The sequence below is a fragment of the Halictus rubicundus genome, chromosome 12, assembly GCF_050948215.1.
Source record: "Halictus rubicundus isolate RS-2024b chromosome 12, iyHalRubi1_principal, whole genome shotgun sequence".
Classification (NCBI taxonomy): Eukaryota; Metazoa; Arthropoda; class Insecta; order Hymenoptera; family Halictidae; genus Halictus; species Halictus rubicundus.
The window spans coordinates 2,316,285-2,337,029 of NC_135160.1; the positions used below are offsets into that span (position 1 = coordinate 2,316,285).

At 38.7% G+C, this 20,745-nt stretch overlaps 5 protein-coding genes across 15 annotated transcripts in view; 3 read left to right on the forward strand and 2 right to left on the reverse strand.

The window, feature by feature from the left end:
- Positions 1 to 187: 187 nt before the first annotated feature.
- Crcp (CGRP receptor component) lies at positions 188 to 897 on the forward strand. Its single transcript, XM_076797660.1, has 3 exons — positions 188 to 239; positions 337 to 607; positions 683 to 897. The coding sequence occupies exons 1-3, from the start codon at positions 232 to 234 to the stop codon at positions 788 to 790; spliced, it is 387 nt and encodes a 128-aa protein (XP_076653775.1). The 5' UTR covers positions 188 to 231; the 3' UTR covers positions 791 to 897.
- Denr (density-regulated protein) lies at positions 832 to 2,874 on the reverse strand. 3 transcript variants are annotated; one of them, XM_076797658.1, is made up of 6 exons: positions 2,671 to 2,874; positions 1,689 to 1,817; positions 1,503 to 1,587; positions 1,252 to 1,431; positions 1,042 to 1,181; positions 832 to 971 (listed from the first exon to the last, which is right to left on the reverse strand). In XM_076797658.1, the coding sequence occupies exons 2-6, from the start codon at positions 1,788 to 1,790 to the stop codon at positions 927 to 929; spliced, it is 552 nt and encodes a 183-aa protein (XP_076653773.1). In that variant the 5' UTR covers positions 1,791 to 1,817; positions 2,671 to 2,874; the 3' UTR covers positions 832 to 926. The 3 variants fall into 3 exon arrangements, with proteins under 3 accessions (XP_076653773.1, XP_076653771.1, XP_076653772.1); XM_076797656.1 differs by lacking the exon at positions 2,671 to 2,874 and adding an exon at positions 1,945 to 2,069; XM_076797657.1 differs by lacking the exon at positions 2,671 to 2,874 and adding an exon at positions 1,914 to 2,030.
- On the forward strand, positions 2,244 to 14,229 carry Clu (clustered mitochondria protein homolog). 2 transcript variants are annotated; one of them, XM_076797644.1, is made up of 17 exons: positions 2,244 to 2,559; positions 6,772 to 7,085; positions 7,175 to 7,597; positions 7,696 to 8,062; positions 8,145 to 8,281; positions 8,351 to 8,631; positions 8,707 to 8,833; positions 8,922 to 9,096; positions 9,175 to 9,377; positions 9,465 to 9,606; positions 9,716 to 9,921; positions 10,029 to 10,235; positions 10,336 to 10,434; positions 10,559 to 10,903; positions 10,983 to 11,255; positions 11,393 to 11,518; positions 11,602 to 14,229. In XM_076797644.1, the coding sequence occupies exons 1-17, from the start codon at positions 2,469 to 2,471 to the stop codon at positions 12,367 to 12,369; spliced, it is 4,284 nt and encodes a 1,427-aa protein (XP_076653759.1). In that variant the 5' UTR covers positions 2,244 to 2,468; the 3' UTR covers positions 12,370 to 14,229. The 2 variants fall into 2 exon arrangements, with proteins under 2 accessions (XP_076653759.1, XP_076653760.1); XM_076797645.1 differs by having other exon boundaries at positions 2,438 to 2,570.
- LOC143359610 (U6 small nuclear RNA (adenine-(43)-N(6))-methyltransferase) lies at positions 12,353 to 16,562 on the reverse strand. 2 transcript variants are annotated; one of them, XM_076797654.1, is made up of 7 exons: positions 16,404 to 16,562; positions 15,812 to 16,031; positions 15,600 to 15,740; positions 15,181 to 15,535; positions 14,904 to 15,102; positions 14,234 to 14,826; positions 12,353 to 13,591 (listed from the first exon to the last, which is right to left on the reverse strand). In XM_076797654.1, the coding sequence occupies exons 1-6, from the start codon at positions 16,461 to 16,463 to the stop codon at positions 14,302 to 14,304; spliced, it is 1,500 nt and encodes a 499-aa protein (XP_076653769.1). In that variant the 5' UTR covers positions 16,464 to 16,562; the 3' UTR covers positions 12,353 to 13,591; positions 14,234 to 14,301. The 2 variants fall into 2 exon arrangements, with proteins under 2 accessions (XP_076653769.1, XP_076653768.1); XM_076797653.1 differs by having other exon boundaries at positions 16,114 to 16,546.
- A 301-nt stretch (positions 16,563 to 16,863) lies between these two features.
- Evi5 (ecotropic viral integration site 5) overlaps positions 16,864 to 20,745 on the forward strand; it is a 61,886-nt gene continuing 58,004 nt past the window's right edge. For all 7 annotated transcript variants that reach the window (XR_013083152.1, XR_013083151.1, XM_076797809.1 and 4 more), the window contains exon 1: positions 16,864 to 17,042. The gene's annotated coding sequence lies outside the window, so the exon portion shown is untranslated. The remainder of the gene's footprint in view (positions 17,043 to 20,745) is intronic.

The following is a 20,745-nucleotide window of genomic DNA, read 5'->3' on the forward strand; positions in this document are numbered from 1 at the left end:
ATTCGTAAATCGAATACTATTTAAATATCAAACATACGAGAATGAATATGTTGTTTACCGTAAATATTACTGTACAACGTTATAATTAAAAATTTTCTAACAAGTTTATGTCTGTATTTCCTATCGAATCAATTGTAATTTATGTAAATACATAACCTCAGAAATCGTTATATGTTTTTCATTGAAGCTGTAAGGAGTTATGGTGTAACAAGTTCAATTTACACATCCATCATGGAGGTGTAAGCGAAACTTTTGGTTTTTTGCTTGCAATTATTCTATAAATTGTATTTTTGTTTAAGTTTCCAGTATGAAAAACATAAGATATATTTTTTTCAGACTCAAGGAATGTTCGGCATACTTAAGCAACTACGAAGTTCTGGATATGTTGCAAAATATAAAGGCAAATAAGAAACAGAAGATGAAACAAAATCAATTGGCAACTATAACTTACCAAACTATACGATACTTAGAAGAAACCTCTTGTAAAAGACAGTCTCCTGAAAAGATAAAAGATTTTCTTAAAGCTGTAGAATCTTTCAAGTTGACAAAATGTGAAAAGTTAACTCTTTTAAACATGTGTCCCAAAAAACCCGTTGAAATACAACTGGTATTATATGTTTTACTAAATTACTATCAGTACGACGCGCAAGGTAGTTATATGTATGTATATATAATATTGTAGATCGTGGAAGACAGCGAAGATCGCTTGTCCGACGAGGAAATAGAATCTTTACTTCAAGTGATAACAAATTTCCTAGGCGAAGAAGAGCAAGTCGAGGAAGACGGGTAACACTGTGTAACTATTTTATCTTTATACGTTTTTTAAAAATATTTTATATATGTTGTATGTACATTTTATTCATAATAAACATGGAAATAGTATAATATTAAATACAATTGTGCATGTAAGATTTTTAATTGATCCATTATCTCTTTTGATCGCCAAGGTCATCTATAGAGTCTTCGTCGATCTGAAAATACATTAAAAATTATCGACTTGACAGTTTACCGTCGCGCGAAGAATAATAATCGAGTTTTTACCTGTGGCCACTTTTCTGGAATCACCTCGAACAGATCATCTTTCACGTCTCCCTGTATGACTATTTCGTCATCTCCTGTTACGCTGGATCCGCATGCGAATTTACTACCAAAAAACTTTGCAGCTACTTTCAAGTCAATGTCTGAAAATAAAAAGTAAAATTATGGTACGGTAGCAGAAAGAAATCTATTAGAAACGTTTCTATCTATTACCGAAAGTACTAAGTCCAGTCACAACAGTAACAGATTTCTTCTTTCCTCTAGGTGCTCTAGATACGGTCACTAACTTAGGAACATCTTCTTTCTTCTTAGTCTTAAGCATGCCTTTGCCACCGCGTTTCTGTCTTTTCTTTTCATCTTCACCTCCTCCTGCTTCGGTAGTGTTGTCTTCAACTTGATAGTAAACTTGGTTAATAGAATAGAAGTAACAGGAGATTGCTTTCATATATAATTATTATAATTACCTAGCTTTACTTTCTCAAATTCTGTTGGCAAATTTCTTTCCAGCCATTGCTTGCATTTTTCGTATTCCGGATAATATTCGCAATACTGTGGCACGAAGACAGGGTTGGAGTTTGAAAAATATTTAAATATTATTAGCGTGTCATGCGATATAAACTGCAACTGCCTGTAGACCAGGAAAATTTTACCTCGATGGGAAAAGAACAGTTCCCACAGTATTGTACTTGAATCGGATAAGTGACATTAGGATCTGGTCCTAACCGTAAGTCTGGTTGTTCTCCTGCCGACATTCTTAGACGCTTAACCCGACTCTAAAACTGAAAAACGTCTGGGTTAAGCGAACGTAAATATTTCTTTAATTCGTCCAATGTATTCTTAGCTCTATTTTAAATATTTTAACATTATTGTATTACATATATGAAAATATGCAGTACGGACTGTTACCTATTCAAATGTATAGCACATAAGGTTAGGAATTCGTTATCTAGTAATTTTAATATCGTTCCGTATTCCGTACTGGTTCCGTACGCACTGCCACCACTACCACCGCCACCATCATTCTGAACAATTGCTGCCAATCGAAAGAACGGTTCGATAAAATTCAACTTCAGAATGTAAAGTATTGGCGTGTTCCATCGGTAATAGCGAATAAGGAGCACGATTAAGAAAATTAGGGGTGGATCACGTGACAGAGGGGACCAATCAACGAGGTTGATTCGATAAGCCGCATAGATGAGAGACCAATCGCGCATATTAGACTTTGTACTTCGTTCGAAATGCACGTGCAGTAGAGAAAAGCGGCTCAGTGTGTTCCAGAGTTAGTGTGCTGCCTCGCGAAAAGCGACGAACGTTGTTTCGGGACGACTTTCCGAAAGGTGTGTGCGCGTGTTACTGTGGGGATCGAAACGTGCCGAGTGCCGGGTCAGTTGATAGTCGCGTGAACATTCGAAAAGAATTGTCAGACAGAGATGACACTGGGTGCACAAATCGAGGCCTCCGCGGAAAACGGGAGCATGAAAATCTCACTACTGAACGGCGACGAGGACCAAACGGCTACTGGTTAGTACACGGTAATTTTTCGAATCCTATGCCCTTCGAATCTATTCCTTTTTCGAGGTTAAACGCCGCCGTTCATAACGTTATGTAATAACTCGGGTGTCGTCGGGTTACCCTGTTCTGTTCACTTTAATCTGTGCTTCAACAATGCCGCCTCGGCCAAAAAGCCGGGCCCTCGGTGTGTTATGTAACACGCGGATTGCGCGAATCTCTCTATGTATCCGGGGGTCATATGCGAGCCACGAGTTTTAAAGGTGGGAACCTAGCAGAAGACGCGAGCCTCTGCTAGCAGACGAATTTCCATGGTCTCGTGCAATTACTGTTAATGGACCGACTCGTTTCGCAATATTGTTGCCGCACGTTTTGCAAGTAGTTACACAAGAACGCACGAGAGCTTATCGTTTGACGTACTGCATCTTCTAAAGACGCATCGAATCGATGCATGATTTCATCCTAAGATACTTATTGTTAGTCTAACCATCCTTTTGCTACCCGTATTTCCATCGCTATCACGAGGCTGGCACAAGTTTTACCTACGAACGAATTGATTCCTTCGAAGTTCGAAGCACGTGATTCGTGAAGGATCGAACCGTCTACCTGTCCTCTTCTATTTCTTTCGATACGTTTGTGATTTTCAATTCTAACGAAATCAATGTTCATTTCATTTTAATCGTTATTGTTTGCTATAGAAATTCGGACCGCACTGGGTTTGCAGCGTTTCCTTCCTTTTCTTTTTCTAATGTTTTGTTTGCGAATCTTGTCGTTCGATAGATCGAAATAATTGTTATCGATGATAACGTTAACGTGCGATGCGCGAAAATTTCATCATTTGATCATTTGACCATCCTTGTGATATAACGAACGGCAGAAAATGTTTGTAACTAGCTAAGACATCGTGAAGAAAATTCCAACCGAATTGCACAAGAATTGTAAAAATTATATGCGATGCAATATTTCAGTTCGTAACCGGAAACCAGAATGTTTGGCTCGTTTTTCAGCGTCTAACGGTCGGCCGAAGGCTAACACATTAATTAGAAAAGGAACCAGTGATTTTCAAGGGACGTTAGCGTTATTCGTCAGTGTCAATCGACACTAGACCCTTTTCTTCGATTTCTTCTTCTTTTAGAGACCGCTTTTTCTGAAAAAAATGCTCTTGAGAAAGGCACGTGCATGTTAACGACCCCACGTGTGTGAATCTTGGTGCGAAGAAATTAACAACGAAAATACATCTGTACAACGCGACAATTTATTTCATTCATTTAATTTCGTCGTAATGAACTATTATGCATTTTTCTCCATTAAAATTACATTAATAGTTAATTACAAATTATGCAGTAAGAACACAGAACATTTGCCTTTATATTGTAATTATAATACTTTTTATAAAATAAAATTGGGTCTAGTAACAATTCTTTAGTTTTCTTCCTTTTTCTACTTTGAATTTCTAAAAATAGTACCTATTCTAATTTGAAATATTCACGTGTTTGGAGTGCGCTTTTTTTTAGGTGGGAGAAGGTAAGGAGGCTTACGTTTAAATACTCGTGAGATATTATTGTTTTATAGAAGCCTGTATATTTCAAAAGAACAATGACAAATTGCTAAGATTATCGGTAGCAGGGGTAGGGGTTATCGGTCTCCTTTCTGACGTATGCTGCGCTTCCTTGTGCTTTCGATTTCGGTAGCAGAAGACATTATTTTACCGCGGTAGTATATCGCGTGTTTTCGGAACCCAGTTACGATTTGTTCTATGGACAATGCAAAACCATATATTTCTAAAGATATTTGGCAGAAGTTTTTCTTCTTTGAAGTTACATTTTCCAGTTCGGTGTAGCGCTAATAAAAGATTGCAGTCTCAATTGTTCGCTTATCAACTATTTACCACGTGGTCGTATTATGAATAATGTTGAAAGTTGGTAAGCTTTCGTTTCAGAAGGCGCGAAACCAGCAACTAAAGCAAACAATTGTTGTTTGTATCTCTCTAGCGATATGGTAAACCGAATCGCCGGTATCGAATTCGATACCGATTTGTTTCTTGATTCAAACATTTTCCGATACTTGTAATTCGCGCGTCACCTGCGAGATCGCGCTACTCTTATTACAGAACCTTGTTTAACCGGTAAACCAACGACTATACATAGGTATATTTTTTTACAAGTCAAACGGGACAGCACCAGCAAAATTCTTGCTGTTGCTTTTGAATGAAAAACAATTAATAGGATCATGTTTTTATATCGTTAGCTATGACGAGTGCTCACTTTCTTCGTGAGACATCGTCGTTGCGACATCGTCTCGATAGGTTATGTTGACCACCGAGTCAAACCGAGATGGAAAACTGAAATAATAGATACAAGTTTCATGGTATTATTCCAAATGCATACTTAACAGTTACAGGGTCGTTATAAACGTAGGGACGTTAATTATACAAAGTTTTTCGAAATTGTTGCTAAAGACGTTTCGGTTGTTCTTCTATGAATGCAATCGATTCGAAGATCAAAAGAAAATTTGATTCGAAGATCGAATCTGATGAAAAACTGTGAGCAAAGATAACGCACCGAAATTGTTGATATTTGTCTTTTTTTTTCGAAGAGATCTTATCGTCGGATGCCTTTCACGACTTCTTTCCTTATCTGTCCTCCCTCGATAAGGAAAACGTCGAAAATGGAGAACAAATTCGAAATGGAATGGTAAAACGGTTATGCGATAACGACACGATAAATGGGTTCAGAAGATAAAGTTTTATAGGACCGTCAGATATGAATATGCATCGTTCCAACTCAACCGAAGGATTATTTTATATTATAAAGAATTTTTTTTCTAACGATATAATTCACTGCCCGATAACGTGTATGTCAATTTCAGTGTCAAGGTTTTGTCGTTAGAAATATAAAAGAATCCCAACCATTCCATATTCATGTTTCAACGGGAAATCGTGTATCTGTGTCAAGATTAGTCGCCTTTTATCCTATCGATAAAGCGTCCAGATCGGTTTTACATAATACTTACTGAATTTGTACTTTATACATATAATTTGTACATATACATTTGAACTCTGTTTACACTAATATTTCAAGGTGAACATTATTAACGAACACTAGAATTTTAATAGATATGCTATCGTTAACATTACCATTGAAAAGAAGGTATATTTATACCGTGTAAGTGTTCGGATAAGTGACATTTAGAAAAAAAAGATTGCCTATATTGTACGTAACCAAATTGTACGTAAATAAAAAAGTTGAATAAAAATAAATATTAAATAAAGTATCCTTTGAAACAATTCGTACATGCATTTATCCATCAAACTGATCTAATTTCGTACATACTCGCCACTAGATGGCTATAAAATATCATTTCGCGATTTTAATATTTACCAATTTTCTATTATCATATAAAGAGTGACAGCTGTTACTATCGTTCATTTGAAAATAATTATGCTGCTGGGTGTATTTCATATAAAAAAAAAAATCGGAAGATCAAGATCTTATTATTCGGACCGACGCGGCGCGGCGCAACGCAACGCGACGCGACGCGACGCACGACGCGACGTGAATACCGTTTTGGAAACCGTTTGATAGTGGCGGAGAATCACGAATCGCGAATCACGAATGAACAATGATAATGGACCGCCCGTCCGATCCTAATTAATAATGTTGCCCAGAAGATCCTGCGTACGGTTGAAATGGATGTACATATATCGCAAACATGGTATCGATAAAAATAGTACGGCATTTGAGTACGGACTATTTACATTGCCGTTTATTTATAAGTGCATTGGTGAATGCAAGTGGTAGCCCCACGAATGCCCACTACCGTATCTATTCGAAAATGCACCCTCGTTTCCAGGAGCATGTCTCGCGACATCGCTTATTTATATCCCCTGTCACGATAGACGAGTTCGAGGAAAGATGTTATTGAGACCTCGTCCACTACAAAAGAATGACATTCGTCCAATTTGTCGTGGTTCGTTTCGATAAAATAATATACGAAAACATTTTCATAAAATTATTCCTGTAAATCGAATATCTTGATTCATTTGATATTATTCGAAGACAATGTTATTGGGAAGTACATGTTCAATTTAAAAAAAAAAAGATTGCTAGCCTACTTATTTTTCCCCATTGACCTTGCGATACATGTTAGTATGTTGGCTTTGCGTGTGGCTCGAAAGCGAAAGCTATTTGGAAACTGAAACCTCCATTCTCAAACTTTTTGTAGATTTGAAGCAGAACATAGAAGATCTTGGAAGCGCAAACATGACTACAAAAATTGTTGTGGAGAAAGGTGAAGTCGAAGCTACAAAAGAGGAAGGAAACGAGAAAGAAAGGGAGAAGGAAAAAGAGAATGAAAATGAGAGTGAAAAAGATAAGAAAAATGATAAAAGCGAGAAAGCAGTGGATGACGATAAAGACAAAGATGCTGGAAACGAGCAAGAAGTTGTTTTCATTCAAGACATGGGATTTACAGTTAAAATTGTCAGCCCCGGTGCAGAGCCGTTTGACATTCAGGTCTCTAGCATGGAACTCGTTCAGGTAGTAATGGCTTCTAAAATAATTCTTTTGAACTTTACACGTATACATATACGTTATTATAGAAGCAAATGTTGTTTGTTAATTTTTAGGAAATCCATCAGTTGCTCATGGACAGAGAAGATACCTGCCATCGCACTTGTTTCTCCCTTCAACTTGACGGCAATACATTAGACAACTTTGCCGAGTTGAAGAACATCGAGGGACTAAAGGAAGGTTCGATAATTAAAGTGGTGGAGGAGCCATACACAATGCGAGAAGCCCGCATACACGTCCGACATGTCCGAGATTTATTGAAGTCCGTAGATCCTGCAGACGCTTATAACGGCGTCGAATGTAGCAGTTTGTCGTTCCTTAACGTCGTCACTAACGGCGACATCCTTGAGAAGAAGAAGAGCAGGGCAGACTCGGTCGACTGTACTCCGCCGGATTACATTATACCTGGTTGTAAAGACAGGCCTTTGTTACCCCTTCAACCGCAAGCCAAAGAACAAAAATGTCCTCCATGTTTGAAAGTACGATTCCAAGAAGTATCGAATACATATGTATATTTTTCTGACGCAAAAATAATATACATAATTGTCGATATAAATATTCATATAACTTATTCCAGGTTTTAACAACGTCCGGGTGGAATCCTCCACCGGGCCACAGAAAGCTCCACGGTGATTTGTTATATTTGCACGTGGTAACGCTAGAAGATAAGCAGTATTATTTGACTGCCTGCGCCAGGGGATTCTTTGTTAATCAGTCGACAAAAGAAATGTTTAATCCGAAACCGGCGACACCAAGCCATCTGTGTCATAGCTTAATCGAGCTACTGAACCAGCTCAGTCCAGCATTTAAACGGGGTTTCGCATCCATGCAAAGAAAGCGAACGCAAAGGCATCCCTTTGAAAGAGTTGCCACGCCTTATCAGCTGTACGCGTGGAGCGCGCCGCAAATTGAACACACGATCGATGCTATACGCGCCGAGGATAGTACGTTTCCATTGAAAATTTCAAGTATACCCTATAATATAAGTAATATCAATAACTGATTAAAAAAATTTCTCTTCACCAGCTTTCTCTTCCAAGTTGGGCTACGAAGAGCACATCCCCGGGCAAACTAGAGACTGGAACGAAGAGCTGCAGACGACAAGAGAGTTACCTCGCAAGAACTTACCCGAAAGACTGCTTAGAGAACGTGCTATTTTCAAAGTATGCTAATCTTTCTATGTACAATAGAATCTTGTTGCAGCTGCAAATTGTAATCGACGAATAAATTAGGTTCACAGTGATTTCGTTGCCGCTGCGACTCGCGGCGCAGTAGCTGTGATAGATGGTAACGTGATGGCGATAAATCCTGGTGAGGAAGCGAAGATGCAGATGTTCATATGGAACAACATATTCTTCTCCCTCGGATTTGACGTAAGGGATCATTACAAAGAACTGGGCGGCGATGCCGCCGCCTTCGTTGCACCTCGTAATGACTTACAAGGTGTCAGAGTGTACGCCGCGGTTGATTTACCCGGCCTTTACACACTCGGCACCGTTGTGATTGACTACAGGTTTGTTATCATCAATTAAAAGTTTGTTCGTCTTGATTTTCCTTTTGATTACAATATCTCTATTCCGCTGTGCAGAGGATACCGTGTCACTGCACAGTCCATCATCCCCGGAATTTTGGAACGCGAGCAGGAGCAGTCTGTAGTTTATGGTTCTATAGATTTTGGAAAAACGGTTCTCAGTCATCCCAAGTATCTCGAGCTGGTAAGTTAGTCGATGCAGTATTAATCAAGTTCCCCTTCAAGCAGGTTATACGTATATATTTTCTCATTTTACGCATTGTATTTTCCAGTTAAACAAAGCTGGTCATCAGTTAAAAATTCTTCCTCACAAAGTTGTTAACGACGCTGGTGAGGAAGTCGAACTTTGTAGTAGCGTAGAATGCAAGGGTATTATTGGAAACGATTCCCGACATTACGTATTGGATTTGTTGAGAACGTTCCCTCCTGACGTTAATTTTCTGAAATGTTCGTAGAAGTTGATAGAAAACGTAATTAATTTTGATCACCATTTTACACTATTAATTCTATTATCGTTTTCTTCAGTGGAAGGTGTGGAGCTGAGCAAAGGAGCTAGAACACTAGGTTTTCCAATTGAACATAAGCATAGATTGGCTTGCCTTCGTCAGGAGTTGATCGACTCTTTCGTCGAAGCTAGATACGTTCAATTCATTAAACACGCAGCCGTTCATCTTCAACAACTTACGTCTGCTAGAAGAGTGCAAAAAGAAAAGGAACCCACCGCTAAGGTACTTACAGTATTATTATGCGTTTTGATTTGAAGTGATACGCGTGCGAACGTAACGATGACATTTTTTTTTTTTATTGATTTTCAGGAGGATAAGAAGGAAGAGTTGAATGCCATTACAGTGGACAGTAACAAAGAGGATTCAGCTCAATCGCTTATGGAAGCAGACGAAGCCAAAAAAATTGTCGAGCGTATTACCGACTCCATTACCGGAGGAGAGAAGCAAGAATGTAAATAACTTCGTTATGTACTTACAATGGAAAGTCTTGATCGGCCTGAACGCTTAAAATATTCTTTTTGAAAATTCTTACATTTTTATATGAAATTATTCTTTCATAGTGGAGGAAAGCACGAAAGAGATAGTGCGTAGAGCTGCAGCAGCAGTGGGTAGTTTGCGAGAAGCTGAATTCGATGTCAGGTTTAATCCGGATGTATTTTCCCCGGGTGTAAAACATCCGGATCAGAACGGTCCTGCTTTGAAGAAACAGAAGCAGTTGGTGCAGGACGCCGCTGACTTTTTATTGACCGTGCAGATTCCTACATTTGTAAGTTATGTTTTGAACCACTTTTATCCGAACGGCCTTACACCCCGACCCATCCGTGTTCGGATAAACGAGTTTCTACAGTATTGAAAAATTTGTTCCTATCTCAGATTCGGGAATGTTTGGATCATACAGCTGCTGCAATGGACGGCAGTACCTTAGTGGAGGCATTACACGGCAGAGGTATCAACGTGCGTTATCTTGGTAAACTAGCTGCCATGTTAGCTGCGGTACCACAACTGCAGTATCTTAATCGCATTGCCGTTTCGGAACTGCTTTTGCGCTCTGCTAAACACATTTTCACATTTTACATGCAGGTATATTGTTTGAGAATACGTACTTATGTATGTATGTTGTTGCATTATCAATATAATTGATATTTTTATGAACAAAATAATTGATTCGTTTATTTTTCAGGGTACAGAATTAATGAGTCTGTCCGCCTCGATTAGCCACTTTCTGAATTGCCTATTGTCCTCTGCACAAATTATTCATCCGCAACAAAATCTCGAGGAGGTACGATACCGATCGTAGTTTGCTGTGTCAGATATATTCGTTAAATCTAGCTGAGTGCATGATAAACAGTCTCAACAAGGAAAATAATTTTCTAGGTGAAAATTTATGTAATTGCCGGTTTCAGCTTCAGAGCAAGACTGCAAAGCGACGCAATAAAAGGAAAGGTAGAAATAACGGTCCTCAACAGTCCGAGGTGGAATGGGCTTCCTTGACACCGAAGTCTCTCTGGCAGCAAATTAAAGCTGATCTAAAAAGCTATTACGACTGGGAGACACCGTGTCCAGAGTCTCTAGACACCACGATAGACCATTTTCATCTTCAGAAAATATCTTTGCTCCGTGGCTTCTGCGTAAAGACTGGTATACAAATATTATTGCGCGAGTATAACTTTGAGAACAAAAACAGAGCCACGTTCTTCGAGGAAGATATACTTAATATATTCCCTGTTGTGAAGCATATCAATCCTAGGGTCAGCAATATATTTCAAATAAAACAAGACTACGTGGCTTTGTAGACGTTTCAATTAATTGATTTTGTTGTTCTTTTAGGCTAGCGATGCGTACAATTTTTATACAACGGGTCAAAGCAAGATCCAACAAGGGTACTTGAAGGATGGCTATGAATTGATCAGTGAAGCACTGAATCTCCTGAATAACGTGTACGGTGCTATGCATCCAGAAATCGCACAGTGTCTCAGAATGCTCGCTCGATTGAACTACATAATGGGCGACCATGGAGAAGCTCTTGCTACTCAACAGAAAGCGGTACTAATGTCGGAAAGAGTTAATGGAATTGATCATCCGTACACCATCACTGAATACGTAAGTGTTGCACCCAGGAATTTGAATCTGGATCGGAGAGAGCAAAGATCAATCCAGTATACATACATACAATATGTATAACAGTTTTTTAGATTGTTTCAATGACGATATCTAACATACTTATGTTTTTGTTAAAGATTCATCTTGCACTGTACTCTTTCGCAAACGGTCAAGTTTCTGTGTCGCTGAGGTTACTATACAGAGCACGTTACCTAGCCTTATTAGTTTGCGGCGAAGATCACCCAGAAGTAGCGCTACTCGATGTAAGTAAACTTTCAAAATGTCTAGAATTTGAAATGACCCTTGACTGTTTGTTATAACATCGCGTTATTGGTCGTTCATGTAGAGCAATATCTCGCTGATACTCCATGCTGTCGGAGAATACGAATTGTCGCTTCGGTTTTTGGAGCACGCACTGGCGTTGAATCTTCGGTACCATGGTCCACGGTCCTTGAAGGTCGCTGTATCTTATCACCTAGTCGCGAGAACTCAGTCTTGCATGGGTGATTTCCGTGCTGCTCTAAACAACGAGAAAGAGACTTACGCTATCTACAAACAACAGTTGGGCGAGGACCACGAGAAAACCAAAGAGAGCAGCGACTGCTTGAGACACCTGACGCAGCAAGCGGTTGTCCTGCAGAAAAAGATGAACGAAATTTATACGGGGAAATCGGGTGTCAGTTTGCCGCCGATTCAGGTGCAGCCGCCCAGCATGGGCTCGGTGCTCGACATGCTGAACGTGATCAACGGTATTCTATTTGTTCAAATCAGCCAGCAGGATATCGAAAACTTCAAAGCGGAGATAGAGAAGAGGCAGAAAGAACAGACCCCCGACGGAGAGACGAAAGCTATTCAGTACGAGAACAAGAAAAACGAGAAGGAGAACAAGAAGGAGGACAAAGAGAATAATAAGAAGGAAGAGAAAGAAACTAATAAGAAGGAAGAAAAAGAGAATAAGAAGAACGAGAAAGAGGGTAAGAAGGAAGATAAAGAGAACAAGAAAGAAGATAAGGAGAACAAGAAAATAGAGAAGAAGATCGAAGCGCAGCAAGTTGAATCGAAGAAGTTGGAGGAGAACAACGCTACGTTAGAACCGGTAGTCGCAGAGAGCTGAGCTCGTTTCAACGCGCCTACGATCATACTTAGTAGTTTTTTTTTCTCTCAGAGTCCTAGTCTTTCCCTGCCCGCGATCAGTCTTCTTAAGAATAACGCGAGTACGGTATGCAAAATTGATTGGGATAAATATTGGGGTGGCAGAGTGTTTGCTTGATCGAGCGCCCGAGTATCGTTCAGTGTACCGTACACATTTGCAACGTGCTGCTATCGGACACGATCCCTTCCATGGTGCACCGGTGTTAACGCGAAGCCCTCTGGGATTACCACCCTTATTACCACAGGGCACGCTCGATTCTCCATTCTCTATTCGCGGTTCTAGATTCTCGATTCTCGATTCTCGATTTTACGCCATGCCGCAGAATTTCTTTGACTGATGAATTACGACTGCATAGAAAAACTGAATTTTCACTTGTGTAAATAATTCGAAACGGAAAGAAAAGAGTAATTCGCATGTTTGTCGTCGCGACGATTCACGGTTTGGTTGACTCAGAAATTTTAATCGATTTACCATGGAATTACCATGGTATCGCGGATTTCTCGGAACTCGAAAAGCTCAATTAATCGTACTTCGTGACAACAAAGGCTATCGGTATTATCCACCACGTTACTCGTCTACTAATCGACAAAATAATAATTAGCATCAGCTCCAGCATACTACGCAAGTGTTGCTAAACTCGAAGCGAAACGCGAGGTACCGAAAAGAATCGAACGGTACAACGATTTCTATAAAACAAATAATGGACGTTTATTATCGTAGATTATAAGTCGATCGTTTTTTCCTTTTTTTTTCCTCTCTCTTTTTTTTTTGTACGTTTTCGATGGTCTATTTTATTAGCACACCTTTGAGATCACTGTTTTGTGCGACCTAGACATCGCTGTCATTTTCCCATTCTAGTTGCCATCGATACATGCCGAGCATCAGCGTCGAATACACGAGAACACGTAGGTAATACTTTTCAAACTGTACCAACGTGCAGTTGAATTTGTTGGGTTCAACGCAAATACGTAGATACATATCTTTCATAAATTCTCACTGATCGGAGAGCTTTCTTACAATAGTGAAACGAACAAGTTTTACACTCGTGGAAGGCCTGCGAAGAAAAAGTACAAGTATTTGTATTGCATTCAACAAGAACAATTTATTATTCGTTTCTGTCTCGTCGCATACATCGTATCGTAAAGCTTTCTTTCACTCACCTTCCTCGCAAAAGAAGTTCAATCTGAAAGGAATTATTGAATTTTAGAAATATTTTCTTTCTAATTTATACCAAAAGATACAGATATTTTCTAATGAAAAAATTGGTGGCAGCAGGACGATGGTACAATGACAGGTGAATGCATTGTTACATTTATGATCGTTGATCAAAGTTATCGGAAACAGCGCATTAGTCATGTTATTATAAAAGTAGCGTCAATTTACTATTAACTACTAGAGGTGCCGCAGTTAGTACTAGAATTGTAAGAACAAAACTCAACTGTTACTCGAATGTTAATTTACAAATTTCTGTTTCTCGAATCATGTTAATGGCGTCCGTTGGTAGAACGAATGCAACGGATAGCATGTCCCGCATTCAAATTTCATTAGAAACATAATCAAATTCAGTTGGAAGACAACTGTCGATAATCCGTTATACGTGTTTCAAAGAAAACGCTATTTTGTGTTCCATGTATCAGTTACGTTTTTACTGACAACAAAACACGGGTGAATGGTCATGCCGTGTAGTTTCTGTTCAACTATTCGTATACTTTATAATATGAAACATTGTATTGCAATTGTTAGTCAAAATGTACGATACAAAAATACTAGTTAGTAAGGACTATTGATTATAAATAAAGTTAAATACTTGATTTACATATACTACCTGTTAAGTAACTTCACTGAGTCGACGCGTCAAATAAATCATTTTGTACGGAACATGACCGAACCCTTTCACGAAGATTCCACGTTTTGTTCATGCGAACCTCTGCTTTGATCAACCTTGCAATCGCGCGTATTGCTGTCGCCGCTTCTCCGCAGCTTTTTTCTTTTCTTCGTCGGTGACACTGTATGTTGCTTTTGAAAACAGTCTCTAATATTTAATTTGTTTATCAGACACTGCTTGAACGTTTCTAAAGCATTTTTTCCACCGCTTCCTTTTTCAAAAACCATGGATATCCTTATATTGTCGCTTCCAGATTCTTCTTCGTTCTCGATCAATTCAACGAAAAAGTTACACACTAAGAGAGGCTCCTTGATATCAGAACAATCTGCCTTTTCTATTTGATCGTTGGTAATTTTCTTATCATTATCATGACTCGATTCTTCCGTAATATTATCATCAATGTTTTGGTTCATTTTTCTCTGAGCTAATCGTCGTTTCCTACGTGCATGCGTCCAGGAATCATTTTTCGCGATCAGTTGACAAGACCAACCATTAAAATCATCGATAGGCAAATTTAATTCCTTGATATCTACCTATACAAAGAATAGAATACAAGTTCAAATTTTGCATATCCAACATATTGGAATCCAATTAAATTACACAATATTACATGTAATTCTTCCATCGTCTCCTCTATGAAACTGATCAAACGGTCAAAGGAAGATATTTTATCTTCCATTGGAAATTGTATCTCTGTTGGACGCTTCTCTCTTAATAGCTTTGCGACATAGTCTCCGCTTTTCCTAATAACAGGGGCATTTGTCAAATTAACTACATCTTTGGATAAAAACGTCCAAGCTAATCCCCACCTGTGGAACAAGTACAGTAATAAGTAGGATTTTATCGTTTTTATGATAGAATACAACTCGATGAAATGGTGAATTTACCGCTTGGTATGACCTTGACAAAATTCTGTCCACGTAGCATTCTCTATGTTCCTTTTTTTGATTAACTTTAATAAAAATAATAAGTTGCTTCTTCGACCAAACATTGTGGTGTAAATTTTTACTTTTTCTTTCATCTCTAAACTTTCATCTATCATTTGCGCGACAAATGCCCTTTCACCACCTTGAATTGTGAGTTCTGACTCGTTTCCAGTTGGAGCATTTCTAGGTGGTAAACGTTTTGCTACTCTCTCTGATCCTTCTGTCTCGAAAAAAGGTGGATTACACATTGTAAAATGATAGATTTCATCTTCCTTTACAATGTCTCTGAAGACTGTTTGTCCGTCTACTTTCGATACTGCAAAGATCAAATATTGGAGGAACGTATACATGTTACGTATCTAATAACCAAATCTTACTACCTTTTATTAAATGCTGCAAATTATTATTTTCAATTTGTCTAGTAGCTGTTTGTAAACTAGTTTCGTCGACTTCTGTACCAATCATTCGATTACCATACATCTTTGCAAACAATAAAGGATATATACAAACTGCACCGGTCCCTACAAAAAACCAATATTTATATTTAGAGACCTTTATGACTAAATATTTATAATATATCTATAGGAGATACCAATATCTATGCCAATAGCTTCCTTCATTTCGCAAAGAGACGAGTGTTTTATTAAATCTTCTATCCATAACACATAATTCAAACGTAATGGCAAAGTTGGTATCAATTTATTTGGAGGTATTTTTATGTCTAGTTTAAAATCATGCTTCAACAGTACTTCTGTCAGTATTCGTAGACACTCTTCATTTTTAAAGTCAATTTTCACTTTGCCAGTCAGATCCTAAAAATCGATTCGGTAAACGATTATATTTGTTATAATTATATCATATTTGAAACATTGTTTGAACGCATAACACGCTTACTATATTTGCAACGTTACGGAAAACTGGATACAATACTGCAAGTTGTTTAAAGTCCGGTACTATTTTATATCTATTTCTAGGATGCATAAATTTTCTTAAGGACATTTTGTCAAAGCTTTGTTATATCGAATAACAACGTTTATACAATTTTTGTAACGCAAATTGTATAAGATCTACATTTCCCGATGCTCCTGATCGATACATTCTTATTTTGACGAAAATGTATCAACTTGTACTTCGGACATCATTTTGGAAATACGTGCATTTAATTATGACGAATTTTCATTTACCAACGAAGAAAACTTGCAACTTCTGATTATTGTTAAAAGATCGTGCGCGTTTATAAACATCGAATATCATCGTTTATTAGTGTTGAAGCGATATATTATCATTGACCGATCGATGGTGTCAACAAATACATAGAAATCAGTTCATGTCTATATATATAATTGTATAATAGTACATATATAGGTAAGCTTCTCGTGAAGACAGTCCCAAAACTCTACACTTTCAGTGCGCACGCGTGCACAAGTTTGTACACCATACAGCAAATAGCAAACGGCGTTGGAAACGTACCTAATTACTGGAAAATATTTTCCAATTCTATATTCCAAAAATCGTTAATGACACGGACCGTTTTTTCTTCTGAAAAAGGATCGAGGAAAATATCTCGACGATCCAATACCTCGAAAACTGAGAAAAACATTATTCACGTGTTTTTTGCCGGTAATCGTTATGTTGGCAACAGTGTATGCGAACAGAACAGATCTATCCGTGATGACAATTTTAAGTGGTGACAGCCGCGTATGTGCCTGCTCGTTGCACACGAAGCGGCGTTCCGAATGATTTCGCCGATGGAAACCTTAATTTTTGAACACGGTGCTTGATTCGTTCGTCGAACGGCATATGGAATATTAATCGGGCCGCAGGTGAGTCTTTCCCAGCAGTTTTCGTACATATTAGAAACAGATGGCCGTTGGTAATTCGGTAGCCTGACAATTCGTTAATATGGGCAAGTGCCACTCTGACAGTTTTCCTTTTTCGTCGTTGTATTGTTAGGCACCTGTTACCAAACGTTCGTGTTCTATTTTCTCGATTTACGGCATATTGTTGCTTATATACATTTCGTTCAGATGAAAAACGCCGTGAAGCGAGAGATTACATACGAGAGAACGATTAATGATGTCACGTTGAAAATATTTATTCCTTCTGTTGTCAAGTCGCTTCGAACATCCTATTTTCGAATCTCTTTTAAAACGAGATCAAACCAAAAACTGACATAACATCCTAGCCGGTTATAGAAATATTTATAAGAAATAATCAGTATTTAAGCCTCGTGTTAACCAAAACATTAAAATTTGCTCCACATTTATCCTACAAAATGGTAAAATGTCAAAATACACGTTTCATTGTATCCGTGAATTTATTTTCTCTCTGAAAGTTTGCAAATTGGAGATAGTATGCACTTGGTATTTGCCTTTTAATGTTTTAGATAGCACGCTGTACAGGAAATGTAGATAAGAGACAAACAATATGTTGTTATCGTATGTTTATTTAAGCATATAAAAGCAAGCTTTCCAAAATTGTTTGTGCTACTATAGAGGTTATTAAATGTGTACAAGTTTACGAGCATAAATTTCAAACGGGTCCATTGCTTTCCTGCAGCTGAAACAGCGATTCCTAAAATAAATATCTATGAGCTAGGTACGTGCGGTTAAAAAGGGTTCTTTACAAATTCTAATGTTAGCCAACCCTGCAGAAATTACACGTCGCTTTACTATATCAAACAAGAGAAAACAAACTTAAATGTATGCAACGTTATTCGTGTAAGAGGAGTCTACTTGGGAATCTGCTCGACGATACCTTAGAACCTAGGTGTAGAAGTATGAGCAGGTAATTGGTTTATAAATCTGATAAATTTGATTTATAAATCTGCTCGTAGAAATCAATCAAACATGTAGAAAATATTGTTATAGAATTTTCATTTTGAACGATACGACAATCTGAAGAAACGGTGCAACTCTATTGAAATTATAAATGTCGCGAATCAGCGGTATCCAGAAAGTTGCGAGCGGGCGTTGATGTTGAAAGAAACGAAGTGTAAAACGTACAGGACGAAAAAGGAACAGAGTCACGGAAATCACGGGAATGCTTTAAAATGATCGCGTTCCGCGACATGGTGCACAACCTCTTTCATTTCGATCGCTTTGTTCATGCACGCATTTCGACGATTGCTTTCCACGTACATATACGCATACAAGCGATACAAGCGATACAAGCGATACGTGGACGCGGTACATGCTCCGCGGCTCGCCGCGCGTTGTGTAATCGTAACGGTAAAGCGATCAGTCATTCATCGCCACGGAACAATTAGGAAAACCGTATTGTAATGAACGCGGAAAAAACACCGTCGCGCGCACGAGCCCCTCCTAATCGAATTAACGAGAGAATATAATAACGAACTTTATTTCGACGGAATACTATACGTATTACATGTACAACCGGTGCTTTCACGGCTCATTATTTCCCGCGTTCCTTTTCTTTCCTTTTCCTTGCTGAAAACTCATTGTCGACGACGTTTCGCGATCGAATGCGAAAAGATGTTTCGCGTCGGCGGCGCAACATTTCATATTGCGTACCACTTGTACCATTAGACTCTTGTTACCGCTGTAATTACATCGACCGACAAGTAGATTTTAGTTTTCCTGTAAATGGGTGATGCGTACAGAAAATTTCCAACTTCTTTTATTTTCATCGATTACGGTAACTTACTATTCGCGTAACAAGAAGAGTCAGAGGCCCGACCAGTTAGAATTACGGATCTGCATACATTTGTGATAATTACGTTCGAACGTAAATTACATTGCGTAATTGCTAAAAGTAATTTTGTGGAAAGATTCGTTTTCCGCTGGCGAAACTGCAGCCAGTTCGATTTGTCAGGAAATAATAAGACACTCATCCTCCGGACTTGGTCCTTTTATTTACATGTTACGAAAGAGAGGTCGGTGCGCATGTGGAGCATCCTGGCCTGCGCGGGCTCCATCGACCCTCAAACCATTTTGTACTTTCCAGTACGTGTTTGACGATCATACTGTGTCGGTTAATCGAGAAGGGAACGATAAAATCAGCGTCTATTGCCCGGTTAACCGGTGGCCCTTGTCAAACGACCGCCGCTGCCAGACTTTCGGGATCGATCGTTGTCCGGGACATCGCGATTACCTTCTGCCGGTTTGCCGATTCTCGAAACTTTAAACAACCCATCTCGATCCTGAACTGATTCTGCTCTGTCAGCTATTCTACCCGCTTATCTCCTTTCAAAAACAGCAAATTGTTCGAACAATTTTTACATCGTCATTCGCTACATCGGAACAGACTTTTTCTACATGTAGTCGTACTCTACATACTCTGAATACCCGTAGCCCATAGACTACAGATTATACTATTATACTGTACTGCACTGTGCACACTGTACACACTGTATACAGGGTGCAGCCTATCACATAACCTCTCCGCCCGCCCCTGTTATTTCAGTCTCTTTGGACCACTTGACACGGTCCAGAAGTGTTTTCCAATAATGCGAGTAATAACAATCGTACTCCCCGTTTATAATTGTCCTTGCAAGGGAATTTTCTATCATTTTTCGTCTATGTACTTTCTGTATTGGATCGAGAATTAAGAATGTATTCGAAAAATTCGTTTTAATCGATTGATCGAATCGATTATGTGAAACGTTAGAATCGGAAGAGAACTGGGATAATTGTTATTCGTTGGATTTTACAAGATTGATGCGCGTGGAGTCTGTGGTATCATACGATCCGAAATGTGTCGGAGCGAATGTAGAGCGTGAGAACTGTGACGATTCCGACTAAAAAAGGAAAAAGAAAATGGTGATAGTCACGGCGAACTCGTTGGACCGATCTGAAATGGACAAATCGAAAATGAGAAATCTGTGAATCCGTTAAGAATATCGTGTAATTGCATTTGTAAGCATGTTGTATTCGATCAAGTTCAGGGGTTGGTTAATCCGCGTTATCGTTCGCGTGCAGATGTCCGTCGCACTTTAAATTCCAAGGCAATTCAGGCTACCGAGAAATGTAAATTATCCTATCTCGTGCAGCGCGCAGCCGGTGCACGGTGCATGAGCCGCGAGTGTTTCGCGCCTGCACTCGTTCGCCTACTCTTTCGTTCCCTAATTCATTCGCACGCGCTAATTGCTTGGCTTTCTTCTCGACCTTTCGTCATCTGTTACGTTCGAGCGCGAGCGACACGAATTTCGATCTGTGATCCGTATTAAACATTTGATAATGCATATCCATTATTCGTATACTATAGTATACCGCTCGACGAGAAGACATCATTCTCGAAAGAGAGTACATATATAGGGTAAGGACCCAATTACTGCGGGGCTGGCAATTACTGTGCTTATACGGATTTTTAAAGCATAATCTATATTAAAAAAGAGATATACAATAACACAACTAAGTATAATTAATATAGGCACCCCCCATTACGATTTGATTTCAGTTACTGTGCGGGTACCAATTACTGTGCCCATGAATATGGAAAAAGAGATATATATATAACATATATATTAACAGATTTCACTGAAAAAATGTAGTATCTCTTTTCTAA

Coding starts and splice junctions, on each gene's coding strand:
- Denr (XM_076797658.1), bottom strand. CDS start 1,790: ATGTCGGCAGGAGAACAACCAGACTTACGGTTAGGACCAGATCCTAAT. Junction 1,588..1,688: donor ACTGTTCTTTTCCCATCGAG/GTAAAATTTTCC, acceptor TTCGTGCCACAG/TATTGCGAATATTATCCGGA. Junction 1,182..1,251: donor GACTGGACTTAGTACTTTCG/GTAATAGATAGA, acceptor TTTTATTTTCAG/ACATTGACTTGAAAGTAGCT.
- LOC143359610 (XM_076797653.1), bottom strand. CDS start 16,218: ATGTCCTTAAGAAAATTTATGCATCCTAGAAATAGATATAAAATAGTA. Junction 15,741..15,811: donor AGCTATTGGCATAGATATTG/GTATCTCCTATA, acceptor GGTTTTTTGTAG/GGACCGGTGCAGTTTGTATA. Junction 15,103..15,180: donor TGTCAAGGTCATACCAAGCG/GTAAATTCACCA, acceptor CTTGTTCCACAG/GTGGGGATTAGCTTGGACGT.
- Clu (XM_076797644.1), top strand. CDS start 2,469: ATGACACTGGGTGCACAAATCGAGGCCTCCGCGGAAAACGGGAGCATG. Junction 9,097..9,174: donor TGACGTTAATTTTCTGAAAT/GTTCGTAGAAGT, acceptor CGTTTTCTTCAG/TGGAAGGTGTGGAGCTGAGC. Junction 11,256..11,392: donor CGTACACCATCACTGAATAC/GTAAGTGTTGCA, acceptor TTTTTGTTAAAG/ATTCATCTTGCACTGTACTC.
- Crcp (XM_076797660.1), top strand. Junction 608..682: donor AACCCGTTGAAATACAACTG/GTATTATATGTT, acceptor ATAATATTGTAG/ATCGTGGAAGACAGCGAAGA.